The following is a 17,346-nucleotide window of genomic DNA, read 5'->3' as shown; positions in this document are numbered from 1 at the left end:
ACTGCTGCACGGAGCCCTGCTGCTGAGGCACCGGCGAAGGCTTCGGCGTGCCCGTGCTCACCTTCGGAGTTGACATCCCCTTCTCAACACCCACCTCCTCGCTGAGCGAAACCGCGGCGAACTGCTGCACGGAGCCCTGCTCCTGAGGCACAGGCGAAGGCTCCGGCGTGCCCGTGCTCATCGTCGGAGTTGACGTCCCCTTCTCAACACCCACCTCCTCGCTGAGCGAAACCGCGGCGAACTGCTGCACTGAGCCCTGCTCCTGAGGCACCGAGGGAGGCGCCGGCGTTTCAGTGGTCGTCTCCTGACTCGACACTCCCTCCTCCGCAACCACCTCATCCGTGAGCGGAACCGCCGCGAACTGCTCCGCCACGGGGCCCTGCTGTCGGGGCGTCGGGAGCGGCGCCGACGTGCCCGTGCTCGTCTCCTGACTCGACGCCGCCTCCTCGACGCCCACCTCGTCGGTGAACGGCAGCGGCGTGAGCTGCTCCACGGAGCCCTGCTCCCGAGGCGCCGGCGGCGACGCTGGCGTGGCCGCTCTCGTCCCCGGGCTCGACGGCGCCGCCTCGGCGCCCGCCTCGCCGGCGAGCGGAACGGACGGGCCCTGCTCCGGAGGCGGCCGCGAGGAATCGCGCATCTCGCGGGCGTCCTCGGCCATTGCGAGGGCTCACTTCATCAACACCGCATCCGCACAAAGCCTCCGGAACAAAAATGCGAGCGGAATCGGTCAACGATAGTGGGACAGCGAAGCGGAGACTGGCGGCGGTGGTGGTGGGGAGGAGATCGGAGTAAACGGCGGCGCGCAATGTGGGCGGGGGTGCGCGTAGATCTATTCGAGAGGCGGCAGGGGGAATGGCCGCGAGGAGGGAGGTGGGATCAGCGGCGATGCGTGACGAGATCCGGGGTGGGATGGGATGGGATGGATGAACTGACGAAGAGGAAGGGGGACGGGAGAAGGCGACGCGGCCGGTTCACGGGTTGCGGCTGGCTGGGGGAGTAGCAGCTAGACGTCCAGCTTACTTTTCAGTTCCGGGTTTTGGGCTTAGGCCCGTCAAGGAAGGGAAGCGAGGTTACCAGCTGGGCCCATGTTGGCGGCGACTGAAGAGAGCGCCAGTTGGAACAAGCCAGTGACTAATCACTTGATCATAAGCACCATTTGATACGCAATTAAGAAAACACCAGCTAAACCTACTATTAAAGGATGTGATATTCTTGGTTTCGTCCCGCTTTGTTTGGTCTCGCTTCAATGAATTTCACGTACGCTATTTGGTTTCGTTACCTGCCACCCATTTTGGCCCAACGGAGGAAGCCCACTTGACGACGCACGGTGGTCCGCATCCAGAGAGCTGGCAAAAAATAAAATAGCCGATGGTAGGGTTCGACCTCATAACCCGCCAACCGGCCACAAACAGTTTGTCCAACCGAAAGTTACTCTGGCTTCACCTTGACAAAAAATGCGAAAAATCGGATCAACACAACACACCAAGGATACAAGAGCAGATCCAGCATTGATTGCACGAGCCCGCAGCAGCGCGCAGCCGCTGGAACGGGCCCGGCAATAACTTGTACACGAAAGAAAGGTACGGCAGAACACACGCAACAAAAAAAGGTACGACAGCACATCCGACGCCCGTTCCCGCGACTGTGATCTGCGAGCGGAGCGGTATGGGAGCAAGGATCGCACGTGAGTTACGCGCCGTGGGTCGGTTCCGGCGGTGGTTGTTTCGGTCGTGCGTTCGTCTGCCGTATCGATCGCGTCGTCCATCCACTGGGCTCCACGTCTACTCTGGCCAGGTCCTTCGAGTTTATTGTGCTGTTCTTCGCCTGATTTTTTCCTTTAACTAACTAGGCACTCGAGTAAACTGGGAGCGTGTAGCCGGCCACATGATTCGCGTCTGTGGGCGGAGTCTCGTGTATGAATGGTGCCAACGGAAATTATCGGCAAAGTCGCGACACGAGTTGATGCCGGTTCACAAAAGTAAACGGTAGGTGAACTGAATGATGCTTGAGAAATATAGTGCTCCCTCCGTACTTAAATATAAGTCATTTTAAAGATTTCACTATAGACTACATACAAAGCAAAATGAGTGAATCTACACTTTAAACTATATCTATATCTATATTTAGGAACGGAGGGAATACTACGGAGCAACTACGTGAGCACAAAGGAGCAGGTTAGCAACCTTGGGGAACCTCCCGTTTTAACTCCCAGTCAACTGTTGTCCAGATGAGCATTCAAGTCGCAAAGGGGAACCGGGCACCACAAACGGTGGGCGGTCAGTTGTTTTATCCGGATGCTCTTGGTATGTGCAGTGAGAACATCTTGACCTCTATAATAACACAATGTGTTCATTTTTTATGATGCCAGAGTCAACCATCCAACCATGTATCTTACATACTCCCTCCATTTTTATATACAAGGCCACTATGAAATATACGTTTTACATTAATACAAGGCCATCAACAGTAATCGAGAAAAAAATTAATGATATTTCCTCATAGTACTAGTAACATATTTAATATTTGCATGTATGCAGTCATAATGACACTAGCTACTTCATCCACTCAGTTTCCTTGCATGCATGTGCGTATTAATGTTCCCCGTAAACATAAAGAAAAGTCGGTTTGTCAAGTATGCATTAAATTTTACCTTGACCTGTAATTTGAATTTGTAGTCTTGTATATAGAAATGGAGGGGGTATCCGTCTTAAACTTAATCCTAAATAACCTTCTGCCAAATGTATCTTCCGTCAAATATGTCAAAATAACCCCCGCAAGAAAAACATGTCAAAATAACAATATGATTTTCTGAAAAAATAACAATGATGATTAGTACTCCCTCCGTCTAGGTGTGTAAGTCATCTTACAAAAACCAAATAATCCCAAAACACTTAGGCACGGTGCATTAACTTCTACCTCGTTTCTTGTTTCTTGACATATCAACCAATAAGAGATGAGGGTGTGCATGCTTTTAATGACTTGAGACTATCAAACACGACATGCAGTGGTTAGTTCATTGCATGCAATACTATTACTAATTAGCAAATAGACATTAATGTCTCTCGTTTTTCTCTCCTCCTTGGTCACGGTGCACAGCTTAAAATGACTTACTCACCTAGACGGAGGTAGTAGCCTTTTGTTTGGCGGAACATCTAGTAGTTTGCATCGGTCAAATGAAGCACGGACTAGTAGTTTGCGTAAGTAGCTTCCACCAGCAAGTAGCTTCTGCCAAATGAACTAGTACCCAGCCTGCTTGCTTCCGCCAAATAAGAATCTGAAAGAGAAAATGAAGGAAAAAATTGTGAAACAAAGTGATTAGTTGCTTTCGCCAAACGCCAAGCATGCCAATCCTTCTATCAAACCGCATTTGCGGGCTTCCACCATCTAAACTAAGAGAAGAGGGGTACATGGTGGTTGTTTATTCTGTCATGTGGATATCTAGACTCCTGCAATGCCTCCCTTTGTTTGGTTCCCGTTTGCGGGGAAACGAACGCCTGGACACGTCAGCAAGCCGGTGGATACCACGTTGGATGGCAAATTGTGTCTGTATAGGTCGGTTCGAACGAATGCGGACGATTTGAGGGCCCACTTTGAAGACTCCCTGGCATTTGTTTACTCATCCAAGTGACACCCAAGACAAGAACTCGCTGGTAGCAGCAATAAGAGCAAATTAACTGGCACGTTTTTCTATTATATCATGGATCTTGGGCATTGGAATTATATGTGCAATCCATAATAAGGTCCCTTTCAATGCAGGGTTGCTTAGACAACACTACTAGGGAAAACCTTATACACAGAACTTTAGCAGTAGCGTGGGTCAAAAAAGTACGCTGATGCTAAGTAGCAGTAGCGCGCCTGAGGAAACCGCACTGCAGATAAAGATCTAGCAGTAGCGCGTCTGGCTGTAAACACGTTACTACTAAAATTCCCACGGCTTAGCCGATAGACTACACATAGTAGTAGCGACCTTTGACGAACCGCGCTACCGCTACTTTATTTGTAGCAGCGCGTTTTTATACAAACTCGCTACTGCTAAAGGTTATAAAATTAAATGGAAAGAAAATAGAAAGGTAATTGAAAATGAAAGAAATAGAATAAGGTGAAAGGAAAAAAATAAAATGTGAAGAAAACTAAATGAAAAAGGGGAAAAAAGGAGTACAGTAGCGTGTATCACAGAACGCGCTGTAGCTAAGATAGCAGCAGCGATTTTCCTGGAACGCGCTACTGCTACTTCTGACTTAACCACGAGGTTCGTCCTTCCCTACGCGACCACTTACCCCAAATCCAACTCTCTCCACTCTCGCAGCCGTCGTCGCCCGTCGGCCGCCGCGCGCTCTCCGCACCCTCTACGCCGCCCTGACCCCAGACTCAACGCCGCCCCCGCCCCCGACCTCAATGTCGCCCCGGACGCCGCCCCCGACTCCGACCTCGACGCCGGCCGCCATCCGCCGCGCGCCCGAGCCCCGACCCTGACCTCGATGCCGCTCTGCCCCTCCCTCGTCGCAGGCACCCGAGGTGAGCACGCCCGCTCCTCCCTCTCCCCTACCTCTGCCTAGGCTTTCTTTATATTTTAGTTGCATCAAATTAGTTATGGTTCATGTAAGAGTGGAAACAAATCGGATGCGGATGCGGCTCAAATGAGTTAGGGTTCATGTAAGGGTGAAAACGAATCAAATTGCTAAGATGAATCATAAAACGAGTAAAATTTGACCACTTATTTCACTTTATAGTTGGATAATTAAAATATCCGCTACCACTTTCCACCCCTATAGGTTCATCAAATTAGATGGTAATTAGGGCAGTAGTTCCTAGGTACTAATTAGTTAGTAAGAACTAGGTACTAATTAGGTACTAGAATATTTTTATTTATAGTAAGTTTATTTTTAGTAAGAACTAGTTGAATTAATAGAACTAGTTAGTAAGAACTTGTTGCTATTTTTTAGTTAAAGCAATTTTTCCCGCCTCGACGTGGACGATGCCTATCCCGCATCCTCGTCGTCGAGTTGGCGGAGGACGACACCTGCTTGACCAGATCGGCCATGTCCGGGACTGGGCTCCGCCGGGGTGGTACTGGGAGGCGCTACCTACCGGGGGGCGCAGGTTGGTGAGGAGCCAGCCTGTCGTTGACCCGAACCTTCTTTGGTGGCGGTCACGTGGGCCAGTGACGATCCAGAGGCTCGAGGACTCCGCGGAGGTGGTGCGTCACTGTGTCAGTGAGGAGGACGCGCACGTCCGTAGCTACTTGTTTGCGTTGGAGCACAGGTTGTTCTCCAATACCTGGCAGGTTCTCCGGGGATCTCACTCGAGCTATGATCCCGTGATGGTTCCTTCTTTGTGGGTGTCCACCGCCCGCGCCGATACCCGTCGTGTGCTAGAGTTTTAGTTGTATTAGTGATGTTATATGTATGACACTATTCGTGATGTATTAGTGATAATATTCGACGATGTACGGACGCATGAGATGATTTACTTTTGCTTATTGAATGCATGCTAATTTGAGTCCTATAAGATATTTTGAAATGTATATCTTGTGTTGCTCAATATCCAAGTGGCCGGTCATGTTTGTAGTTTATACCTCCGAGTGGCCTATGTTTTGCCGGAGTGTTGATTCATTTCCGTTCCGGCAAATTTCAGGCGCCCGATATGTCCTATTTTAGCAAAGGTCATGCCGGATTTTTCCGTGAATTTTGGCATGACTTGTGCCAGAATATGTAGGAAATATCGAGTCCCCCGGATTTGTGTGTTGAGTATCCTGGTAGTTGTCTTCGATCGATTTTCAATTAATGTTTTAACTATGAACATAGGAAATGTCTGACGACGAAAAGGATTTCGGTATTTGCAAATACTGCGAAGACGAGCGCGGCCTGTGCAACGGAATCTTCCTAGATGATGATAGACGCTTCAGCATCAAGCTGGACGAGAACTTCGAAGTGGATACAGTAAGTCACAACGACAAGTCTTTTTTCGTAATTAAGCATGACATCTGCTTCATTTGCTTCAACTTATATTTTTTTACTATTCTACTAGCGTATCCCCTGCCATGCAAGAGTTTTTGTATTGGATAGGATAGGTTTCAGTCATAGTACGGAGGAAAATAAAGTTTACTTGAAGACCGAGCATGGTTATATTTTCCATGCAAAATTATACAATTCAAACGACTACACCTATTTTGGATGCAAAACATGGCGAGCACTATGCAAGACTTATGCATTTGAGCCTGATATGGTTATCACCTTTGATATTCGTCCGGAAGATGATATTGAAGGTAATACCGACATCTGGGTCGATGTGCAGACGCCTCCAGTTATACCATTATGTAAGTTTCTCAACCTTATTTATGTCTTTGATATTGTTTATTAAAAAATAGTTGACAACTAATTTGTATTGTCAGCTTATTTAGGTGCAAGCAAACATGTCCAGCGCTTGGTAGACATGACCGTATACTGTCTTGGGGCTGAACTCAACTGCGAGGAGCTCAGTCATTATGTTTCATGGCTTGAGGATCTTGATATTGTCAAGACAAATTTTCTTCCTGCATTTAGAAATGTTAGTACTGAAAATGTGTGACCAATAGTGTTCGTAATGAACTACGGTCACATCTATTTAGGAAGGATGGTAAGATTTTTACTATTTGTCCTCAGTGCATCTTTTCCATACATTATTTTTGAAGCTAAACTTCATTGCTAAGTATATTACCATATGATGTTCTTCAACAGGGACTGCCGATGAATGTTGTGCCTTATGGAATTGATACTAAAAGTACCATGAGTATTATCAGATTACGGCCAAGATATCCTACAGATTACTTTAGTGCATTCAAGATTAGCGATGGATGCTTAATAGTGCAAGACTGGACCAAATATGTGATGGGGGTGAAGGAAATATGCCCTAGAGGCAATAATAAAGTTATTATTTATTTCCTTATATCATGATAAATGTTTATTATTCATGCTAGAATTGTATTAACCGGAAACATGATACATGTGTGAATACATAGGCAAACTTAATGTCACTAGTATGCCTCTACTTGACTAGCTCATTAATCAAAGATGGTTATATTTCCTAACCATAGACATGAGTTGTCATTTGATTAACGAGATCACATCATTAGTAGAATGATGTGATTGACATGACCCATTCCATTAGCCTAGCACTTGATCGTTTAGTATATTGCTATTGCTTTCTTCATGACTTATACATGTTTCTGTAACTATGAGATTATGCAACTCCCGTTTACCGGAGGAACACTTTGAGTGCTACCAAACGTCACAACGTAATTGGGTGATTATAAAGGAGTATTACAGGTGTCTCCAAAGGTACATGTTGGGTTGGCGTATTTCGAGATTAGGTTTTGTCACTCCGATTGTCGGAGAGGTATCTCTGGGCCCTCTCGGTAATGCACATCACTATAAGCCTTGCAAGCAATGTATCTAATGAGTTAGTTACGGAATGATGCATTACGTAACGAGTAAAGAGACTTGCCGGTAACGAGATTGAACTAGGTATTGGATACCGACGATCGAATCTCGGGCAAGTAACATACCGATGACAAAGGGAACAACGTATGTTGTTATGCGGTTTGACCGATAAAGATCTTCGTAGAATATGTAGGAGCCAATATGGGCATCCAGGTTCCGCTATTGGTTATTGACCGAGAATAGTTCTAGGTCATGTCTACATAGTTCTCGAACCCGTAGGGTCCGCACGCTTAACGTTACGATGACAAATTTATTATGAGTTTATGAGTTTTGATGTACCGAAGGAGTTCGAAGTCCCGTATGAGATCGGGGACATGACGAGGAGTCTCGAAATGGTCGAGACGTAAAGATCGATATATTGGACAACTATATTCGGAGTTCGGAAAGGTTCCGAGTGATTCGGGTATTTTTCGGAGTACCGGGGAGTTACGGGAATACGGGGGAAGAAGTATATGATCCTTATTGGGCTTTAGGGGAGAGGGAGAGGCAGGCCGCGCGCCCCCCCATTGACTAGTCCGAATTGGACTAGGGGGAGGGGCGGCGCCCCCTCCTTCCTTCTCTTCCCTCTTCCCCTTCCTTGTCTCCTACTCCTACTACTTGAAAGGACTCCTAGTTGGACTAGGAAAGGGGGAATCCTACTCCCGGTGGGAGTAGGACACCCCTAGGGCGCGCCATAGAGAGGGCCGGCCCTCCCCTCCTCCACTCCTTTATATACGGGGGCGGGGGCACCCCATGGACACACAAGTTGATCTACGGATCGTTCCTTAGCCGTGTGCGGTGCCCCCCTCCACCATATTCCACCTCGGTCATATCGTCGCGGAGTTTAGGCGAAGCCCTGCGCCGGTAGAACATCATCATCGTCACCACGCCGTCGTGCTGACGGAACTCATCCCCGACGCTTTGCTGGATCGGAGCCTGGGGATCGTCATCGAGCTGAACGTGTGCTGAACTCGGAGGTGCCGTACGTTCGGTACTTGGATCGATCGGATCGTGAAGATGTACGACTACATCAACCGCGTTGTCATAACGCTTTCGCTTACGGTCTATGAGGGTACGTGGACAATACTCTCCCCTCTCGTTGCTATGCCATCACCATGATCTTGCGTGTGCGTAGGAAATTTTTTGAAATTACTACGTTACCCAACAGTGGCATCCGAGCCTGGTTTTATGCGTAGATGTCATATGCACGAGTAGAACACAAGTGAGTTGTGGGCGATACAAGTCATACTGCTTACCAGCATGTCATACTTTGGTTCGGCGGTATTGTGAGATGAAGCGGCCCGGACCGACATTACGCGTACGCTTACGTGAGACTGGTTTCACCGTTACGAGCACTCGTGCTTAAAGGTGGCTGGCGGGTGTCTGTCTCTCTCACTTTAGCTGAATCGAGTGTGGCTACGCTCGGTCCTTGCGAAGGTTAAAACAGCACTAACTTGACGAGCTATCGTTGTGGTTTTTGATGCGTAGGTAAGAACGCTTCTTGCTAAGCCCGTAGCAGCCACGTAAAATTTGCAACAACAAAGTAGAGGACGTCTAACTTTTTTTTGCAGGACATGTTGTGATGTGATATGGTCAAGACGTGATGCTACATTTTATTGTATGAGATGATCATGTTTTGTAACCGAAGTTATCGGCAACTGGCAGGAGCCATATGGTTGTCGCTTTATTGTATGACATGCAAACGCCCTGTAATTGCTTTACTTTATCACTAAGCGGTAGCAATAGTCGTAGAAGCAATAGATGGCGTAACGACAACGATGCTACGATGGAGATCAAGGTGTCGCGCCGGTGACGATGGTGATCACGACGGTGCTTCAAAGATGGAGATCACAAGCACAAGATGATGATGGCCATATCATATCACTTATATTGATTGCATGTGATGTTTATCCTTTATGCATCTTATCTTGCTTTGATTGACAGTAGCATTTTAAGATGATCTCTCACTAATTATCAAGAAGTGTTCTCCCTGAGTATGCTCCGTTGTGAAAGTTCTTCGTGCTGAGACACCACATGATGATCGGGTGTGATAGGCTCTACGTTCAAATACAATGGGTGCAAAACAGTTGCACACGCGGAATACTCAGGTTAAACTTGACGAGCCTAGCATATACAGATATGGCCTCGGAACACGGAGACCGAAAGGTCGAACGTGAATCATATAGTAGATATGATCAACATAGTGATGTTCACCATTGAAACTACTCCATCTCACGTGATGATCGGACATGGTTTAGTTGATTTGGATCACATAATCACTTAGATGACTAGAGAGATGTCTGTCTAAGTGGGAGTTCTTAAGTAATATGATTAATTGAACTTAAATTTATCATGAACTTAGTCCTGGTAGTATTTTGCAAATTATGTTGTAGATCAATAGCTCGCGTTGTTGCTTTCATATGTTTACTTTGATATGTTCCTAGAGAAAACTGTGTTGAAAGATGTTAGTAGCAATGATGTGGATTGGATCCGTGATCTGAGGTTTATCCTCATTGCTGCGCAGAAGAATTATGTCCTTGATGCACCGCTAGGTGACAAACCTATTGCAGGAGCAGATGCAGACGTTATGAACGTGTGGCTAGCTCAATATGATGACTACTTGATAGTTTAGTGCACCATGCTTAACGGCTTAGAATCGGGACTTCAAAGACGTTTTGAACGTCATGGACCATATGAGATGTTCCAGGAATTGAAGTTAATATTTCAAGCAAATACCCGAGTTGAGAGATATGAAGTCTCCAACAAAGTTCTATAGCTAAAAGATGGAGGAGAATCGCTCAACTAGTGAGCATGTGCTCAGATTGTCTGGGTACTTCAATCGCTTGAATCAAGTGGGAGTTAATCTTCCAGATAAGATAGTGATTGACAGAATTCTCTAGTCACCATCACCAAGTTAGTAGAACTTCGTGATGAACTATAATATGCAAGGGGTGACGAAAGTGATTCCCAAGCTCTTCGTGATGTTGAAATCGACGAAGGTAGAAATCAAGAAAGAGCATCAAGTGTTGATGATTGACAAGACCACTAGTTTCAAGAAAAGGGCAAAGGGAAAGAAAGGGAAACTTCAAGTAGAATGGCAAACAAGTTGTCACTCTCGTGAAGAAGACCAAAGCTGGACCAAAGCCTAAAACTGAGTGCTTACACTGCAAAGGAAATGGTCACTGGAAGTGGAAATGCCCTAAATATTTGGTGGATAAGAAGGATGGCAAAGTGAACAAGAGTATATTTGATATACAAGTAATTGATGTGTGCCTTACTAGTGTTTATAGTAGCCCCTAAGTATTTGATACTTGTTCGGTTGCTAAGATTAGTAACTCGAAACAGGAGTTACAGAATAAACAGAGACTAGTTGAAGGGGAAGTGACGATGAGTGTTGGAAGTAGTTCCAAGATTGATATGATCATCATCACACACTCCCTATACTTTCGGATTAGTGTTAAACCTAAATAAATGTTATTTGGCGTTTGCATTGAGCATAAATATGATTTGATCATGTTTATTGCAATACGGTTATTCATTTAAAGTCAGAGAATAATTGTTGTTCTGTTTACATGAATAAAACCTTCAATGGTCATACACACCCAATAAAAAATAGTTTGTTGGATCTCGATCGTAGTGATACACATATTCATAATATTGATGCCAAAAGATGCAAAGTTAATAATGATAGTGCAACTTATTTGTGGCATTGCCGTTTGGGTCATATCGGTGTAAAGCGCATGAAGAAACTCCATAAAGATGGATTTTCGGAATCACTTGGTTATGAATCATTTGATGCTTGCGAACCGTGCCTTTTGGGCAAGATGACTAAAACTCTGTTCTCCAGAACAATGGAACAAGCTACTGACTTATTGGAAAGAATACATACCGATGTATGCAATCCAATGAGTGTTGATGCTCCTGGCAAGTATCGTTATTTTCTGACCTTCACAAGATGATTTGAGCAGATATGGGTATATCTACTTGATAAACATAAGTCTGAAATAGTTGAAAGGTTCAAAGAATTTCAGAGTGAAGTGGAAAAATCATCGTAACAAGAAAATAAAATTTCTGCGATCTGATCGCGGAGACGGATATTTGAGTTACGAGTTTGGTCTTCAATTAAAACAATGTGGAATAGTTTCACAAGCTCACGCCACCTGGAACACCACAACGTTATGGTGTGTCCGAACATCGTAACTGCACTTTATTGGATATGGCGTGATCTATGATGTCTCTTACTGATTTACCACTATTGTTTTGGGGTTATGCATTAGAGACAGCTGCATTCACGTTAAAAGGGCACCATCTAAATCCGTTGAGACGACACTATATGAACTATGGTTTAGCAAGAAACTCAAGTTGTCGTTTCTTAAAGTTTGGGGCTACGATGCTTATATGAAAAAGGTTTTCAACCTGATAAGCTCGAACCCAAATGGGAGAAATGCGTCTTCATAGGATACTCAAAGGAAACTGTTGGGTACACCTTCTATCACAGATCTGAGGGCAAGATTTTCGTTGCTAAATTTGGATCCTTTCTAGAGAAGGAGTTTCTCTCGAAAGAAGTGAGTGGGAGGAAAGTAGAGCTTGCTAAGGTAATTTGTACCTTCTCCCGAATTGAAAAGTAGTTTATCACAGAAATCAGTTCTAGTGATTCCTACACCAATTAGTGAGGAAGCTAATGATGATGATCATGAAACTTCAGATCAAGTTACTACAAAACCTCGTAGGTCTTCCAAAGTACAGTCCGCACCAGAGTGGTACGGTAATCCTGTTCTGGAAGTCATGTTACTAGACCATGATAAACCTACAAACTATGAGGAAGCGATGATGAGCCCAGATTCCGCGAAATGGCTTGAGGCCATGAAATCTGAGATGGGATCCATGTATGAAAACAAAGTGTGGACTTTGGTGGATTTGCCCGATGATCGGCAAGCCATATTGTATAAATGGATCTTCAAGAGGAAGACAGATGCTGATAGTAGTGTTACTATCTACAAAGCTCAACTTGTCGCAAAAAGGTTTTCGACAAGTTCAAGGTGTTGACTACAATGATATTTTCTCAACTGTAGCAATGCTTAAGTCTGTCCGAATCATGTTAGCAATTGCCACATTTTTTGAAATCTGGCAAAAGGATGTCAAAACTGCATTTCTTAATGGATTTATTAAAGAAGAGTTGTATATGATGCAACCAGAAGGTTTTGTCAATCCTAAAGGTGCTAACAAAGTGTGCAAGCTCCAGCGATCCATTTATGGACTGGTGCAAGCATCTCGGAGTTAAAATATACGCTTTGATGAGTTGATCAAAGCATATGGTTTTATACAGACTATTTGAGAAGCATGTATTTACAAGAAAGTGAGTGGGAGCACTACAACATTTCTGATAAGTATATGTGAATGACATATTGTTGATTAGAAATAATGTAGAATTATTCTGCAAAGCATAAAGGAGTGTTTGAAAGGAGTTTTTTTCAAAGAAAGACCTCGGCAAAGCTACTTACATATTGAGCATCAAGATCTATTGAGATAGATCAAGACGCTTGATAAGATTTTCAATGAATACATACCTTGTCAAGATTTTGAAATAGTTCAAAATGGAACAGTCAAAGAAAGAGTTCTTGCCTGTGTTGCAAAGGTGTGAAATTGAGTAAGACTCAAATCCCGACCACGACAGAAAATAGAAAAGAGAATGAAAGTCATTCCCTATGCCTCAGTCATAGGTTATATAAAGTATGATATGCTATATACCAGACCTATTGTATACCTTGCTCTGAATTTGGCAAGGGAGTACAATAGTGATCTAGGAGTAGATCACTGGACGTTGGTCAAGAATATCCTTGGTGAGGACTAAGGAAATATTTCTCGATTATGGAGGTGATAAAAGAGCCCGTCGTAAAGAGTTACATCGGTGCAAGCTTTTAAACCGATCCAGATGACTCTAAGTCTCAATCTGGATACATATTGAAAGTGGGAGCAATTAGCTAGAGTAGCTCCGTGCAGAGCATTGTAGACATAGAATATTTGCAAAATACATACGGCTCTGAATGTGACAGACCCGTTGACTAAGCTTCTCTCACGAGCAAAACATGATCATACCTTAATACTCTTTGGTTGTTAATCATATAATGATGTGAACTAGATTATTGACTCTAGTAACCCTTTCGGTGTTGATCACATGATGATATGAACTATGGGTATTAATCACATACAGATGTGAATATTGGTGTTAAATCACATGGCGATGTGAACTAGATTATTGACTCTAGTGCAAGTGGGAGACTAAAGGAAATATGCCCTAGAGGCAACAATAAAGTTATTATTTATTTCCTTATGTCATGATAAATGTTTATTATTCATGCTAGAATTGTATTAACCGGAAACATGATACATGTGTGAATACATAGACAAACTTAATGTCACTAGTATGCCTCTACTTGACTAGCTCATTAATCAAAGATGGTTATGTTTCCTAACCATAGACATGAGTTGTCATTTGATTAACGGGATCACATCATTAGTAGAATGATGTGAATGACATAACCCATTCCGTTAGCCTAGCACTTGATCGTTTAGTATATTGCTATTGCTTTCTTCATGACTTATACATGTTTCTGTAACTATGAGATTATGCAACTCCCGTTTACCGGAGGAACACTTTGGGTGCTACTAAACGTCACAACATAACTGGGTGATTATAAAGGAGTACTACAGGTGTCTCCAAAGGTACATATTGGGTTGGCGTATTTCGAGATTAGGTTTTGTCACTCCGATTGTCGGAGAGGTATCTCTGGGCCCTCTCGGTAATGCACATCACTATAAGCCTTGCAAGCAATGTATCTAATGAGTTAGTTACGGCATGATGCATTACGTAACGAGTAAATAGACTTGCCGGTAACGAGATTGAATTAGGTATTGGATACCGACGATTGAATCTCGGGAAAGTAACATACCGATGACAAAGGGAACAACGTATGTTGTTATGCGGTTTGACCGATAAAGATCTTCGTAGAATATGTAGGAGCCAATATGGGCATCCAGGTTCCGCTATTGGTTATTGACCGAGAATAGTTCTAGGTCATGTCTACATAGTTCTCGAACCCGTAGGGTCCGCACGCTTAACGTTACGACGACAAATTTATTATGAGTTTATGAGTTTTGATGTACCGAAGGAGTTTGGAGTCTCGGATGAGATCGGGGACATGACGAGGAGTCTCAAAATGGTCGAGACATAAAGATCGATATATTGGACGACTATATTCGGAGTTCGGAAAGGTTTTGAGTGATTCGGGTATTTTTCGAAGTACCGGGGAGTTGCAGGAATACGGGGGAAGAAGTATATGGGCCTTATTGGGCTTTAGGGGAGAGGGAGAGGCAGGCCGCGCGCCCCCATTGATTAGTCCGAATTGGACTAGGGGGAGGGGTGGCGCCCCCTCCTTCCTTCTCTTCCCTCTTCCCCTTCCTTGTCTCCTACTCCTACTACTTGGAAGGACTCCTGGTTGGACTAGGAAAGGGGGAATCCTACTCCCGGTGGGAGTAGGACACCCCTAGGGCGCGCCATAGAGAGGGCCGGCCCTCCCCTCCTCCACTCCTTTATATACAGGGGCAGGGGGCACCCCATGGACACACAAAGTTGATCTACGGATCGTTCCTTAGCCGTGTACGGTGCCCCCCTCCACCATATTCCACCTCGGTCATATCGTCGCGGAGTTTAGGCGAAGCCCTGCGCCGGTAGAACATCATCATCGTCACCACGCCGTCGTGCTGACGGAACTCATCTCCGACGCTTTGCTAGATCGGAGCCCGGGGATCGTCATCGAGCTGAGCGTGTGCTGAACTCGGAGGTGCCATACGTTCGGTACTTGGATCGGTCGGATCGTGAAGACGTACGACTACATCAACCGCGTTGTCATAACGCTTCCGCTTACGGTCTACGAGGGTACGTGGACAATATTCTCCCCTCTCGTTGCTATGCCATCACCATGATCTTGCGTGTGCATAGGAATTTTTTTGAAATTACTACGTTACCCAACAGGGGGAGCGCAGAGAAGTACTAGGGGGCAACAAACAGATGCGCTACCCACGATTAGGAGACAGGTTCATCCGCATGCTCCAGCTTGATCAAGGAGGAGAGCTATACATGTTTTATGTTATTTTACCTAAGAGAGAGCATGAAAGATCGAGGATGTCGCCTAGAGGGGGGGGTGAATAGGCGCTTTAAAATAATTACGGTTTAGGCTTGAACAAATGCGGAATAAACCTAACGGTTAATTTGTCAAGCACAAAACCTAAAACAACTAGGCTCACCTATGTGCACCAACAACTTATGCTAAGCAAGATAAGCAACTATGTGATAGCAAGATATATGACAAAGAACAATATGGCTATCGCAAAGTAAAGTGCATAAGTAAAGGCTCGGGTAAGAGATAACCGAGGCACGCGGAGACGATGATGTATCCCGAAGTTCACACCCTTGCGGATGCTAATCTCCGTTTGGAGCGGTGTGGAGGCACAATGCTCCCCAAGAAGCCACTAGGGCCACCGTAATCTCCTCACGCCCTCGCACAATGCAAGATGCCGTGATTCTACTAAGGGACCCTTGAGGGCGGTCACCGAACCCGTACAAATGGCGACCCTTGGGGGCGGTCACCGAACCCGTACACTTTGGCAACCCTTGGGGCGGTCACCGGTACCCGTCAAAATGCTCGGGGCGATCTCCACAACCTAATTGAAGACCCCGACGCTTGCCCGGAGCTTCACACCACAATGATTGAGCTCCGAACACCACCAATCAACTAGGGGGCCCAAGCACCCAAGATAAACAAGCTCAAGGGCACCAAGCACCCAAGAGTAATAAGCTTCTCAACTTGTAACTTCCACGTATCACGTGGAGAACTCAAACCGATGCACCAAATGCAATGGCAAGGGCACACGGAGTGCCCAAGTCCTTCTCTCCCAAATCCCACCCAAGCAACTAATGCTAGGGAGGAAAATGAGAGGAAGAACGAAGGAAGAACACGAAGAACTCCAAGATCTAGATCCTGTTGGGGAACGTAGCAGAAATTCAAAATTTTCTACGCATCACCAAGATCAATCTATGGAGTAATCTAGCAACGAGGGGAAGGAGAGTGCATCTACATACCCTTGTAGATCGCTAAGCGGAAGCGTTCAAGTGAACGGGGTTGATGGAGTCGTACTCATCGTGATCCAAATCACCGATGATCCTAGTGCCAAACGGACGGCACCTCCGCGTTCAACACACGTACAGCCCGGGGACGTCTCCTCCTTCTTGATCCTATCTCCAGTCCTTAAAAGGATTGCTGGAGCTAGCATACCTTTTAGCATCCTTAGGATCGACAAAACTTTTCTGATTGTATCACATACAACCTTTCCCTACGAAAACTGGTAAGGAAACTTGTTTTGACATCCATCTGCTAGATTTCATAAATGCAGCTAATGCTAACATGATTCCGACGGACTTAAGCATCGCTACGGATGAGAAAATCTCATCGTAGTCAACTCCTTGAACTTGTGAAAAACTCTTCGCCACTAGTCGAGCTTTATAGACGGTGACATTACCGTCCACATCCGTCTTCTTCTTAAAGATCCATTTATCTCAATGGCTTGCCGATCATCGGGCAAGTCCACCAAAGTCCATGCTTTGTTCTGATAAATGGATCCTATCTCGGATTTCATGGCTTCTAACCATTTTGTCGGAATTTGGGCCCACCATCGCTTCTCCATAGCTCGTAGGTTCATTGTTGTCTAGCAACATGACCTTCAAGACAGGATTACTGTACCACTCTAAAGTAGTACGCATCCTTGTCACCCTACGAGGTGCGGTAGTGACTTGATCCAAAACTTCATGATCACTATCATAAGCTTCTACTTC

The 17,346-nt window shown here is 45.2% G+C and overlaps 1 protein-coding gene across 3 annotated transcripts in view; it reads right to left on the bottom strand.

The window, feature by feature from the left end:
* Positions 1–976, bottom strand: part of LOC119365270 (BEACH domain-containing protein C2-like) — a 21,448-nt gene extending 20,472 nt beyond the window's left edge. Inside the window, exon 1 of one of the 3 annotated variants that reach the window (XM_037630883.1) lies at positions 1–976. In XM_037630883.1, the coding sequence (XP_037486780.1) occupies positions 1–658 (658 nt within the window). In that variant the 5' untranslated portion in view covers positions 659–976. The other 2 variants (XM_037630882.1, XM_037630884.1) reach the window with 2 other exon arrangements.
* Between the last annotated feature and the right edge of the window lie 16,370 nt (positions 977–17,346).

This window comes from Triticum dicoccoides, chromosome 2B, assembly GCF_002162155.2.
Source record: "Triticum dicoccoides isolate Atlit2015 ecotype Zavitan chromosome 2B, WEW_v2.0, whole genome shotgun sequence".
Taxonomy (NCBI): Eukaryota; Viridiplantae; Streptophyta; class Magnoliopsida; order Poales; family Poaceae; genus Triticum; species Triticum dicoccoides.
This window is presented reverse-complemented; position numbering and strand designations above follow the sequence as displayed.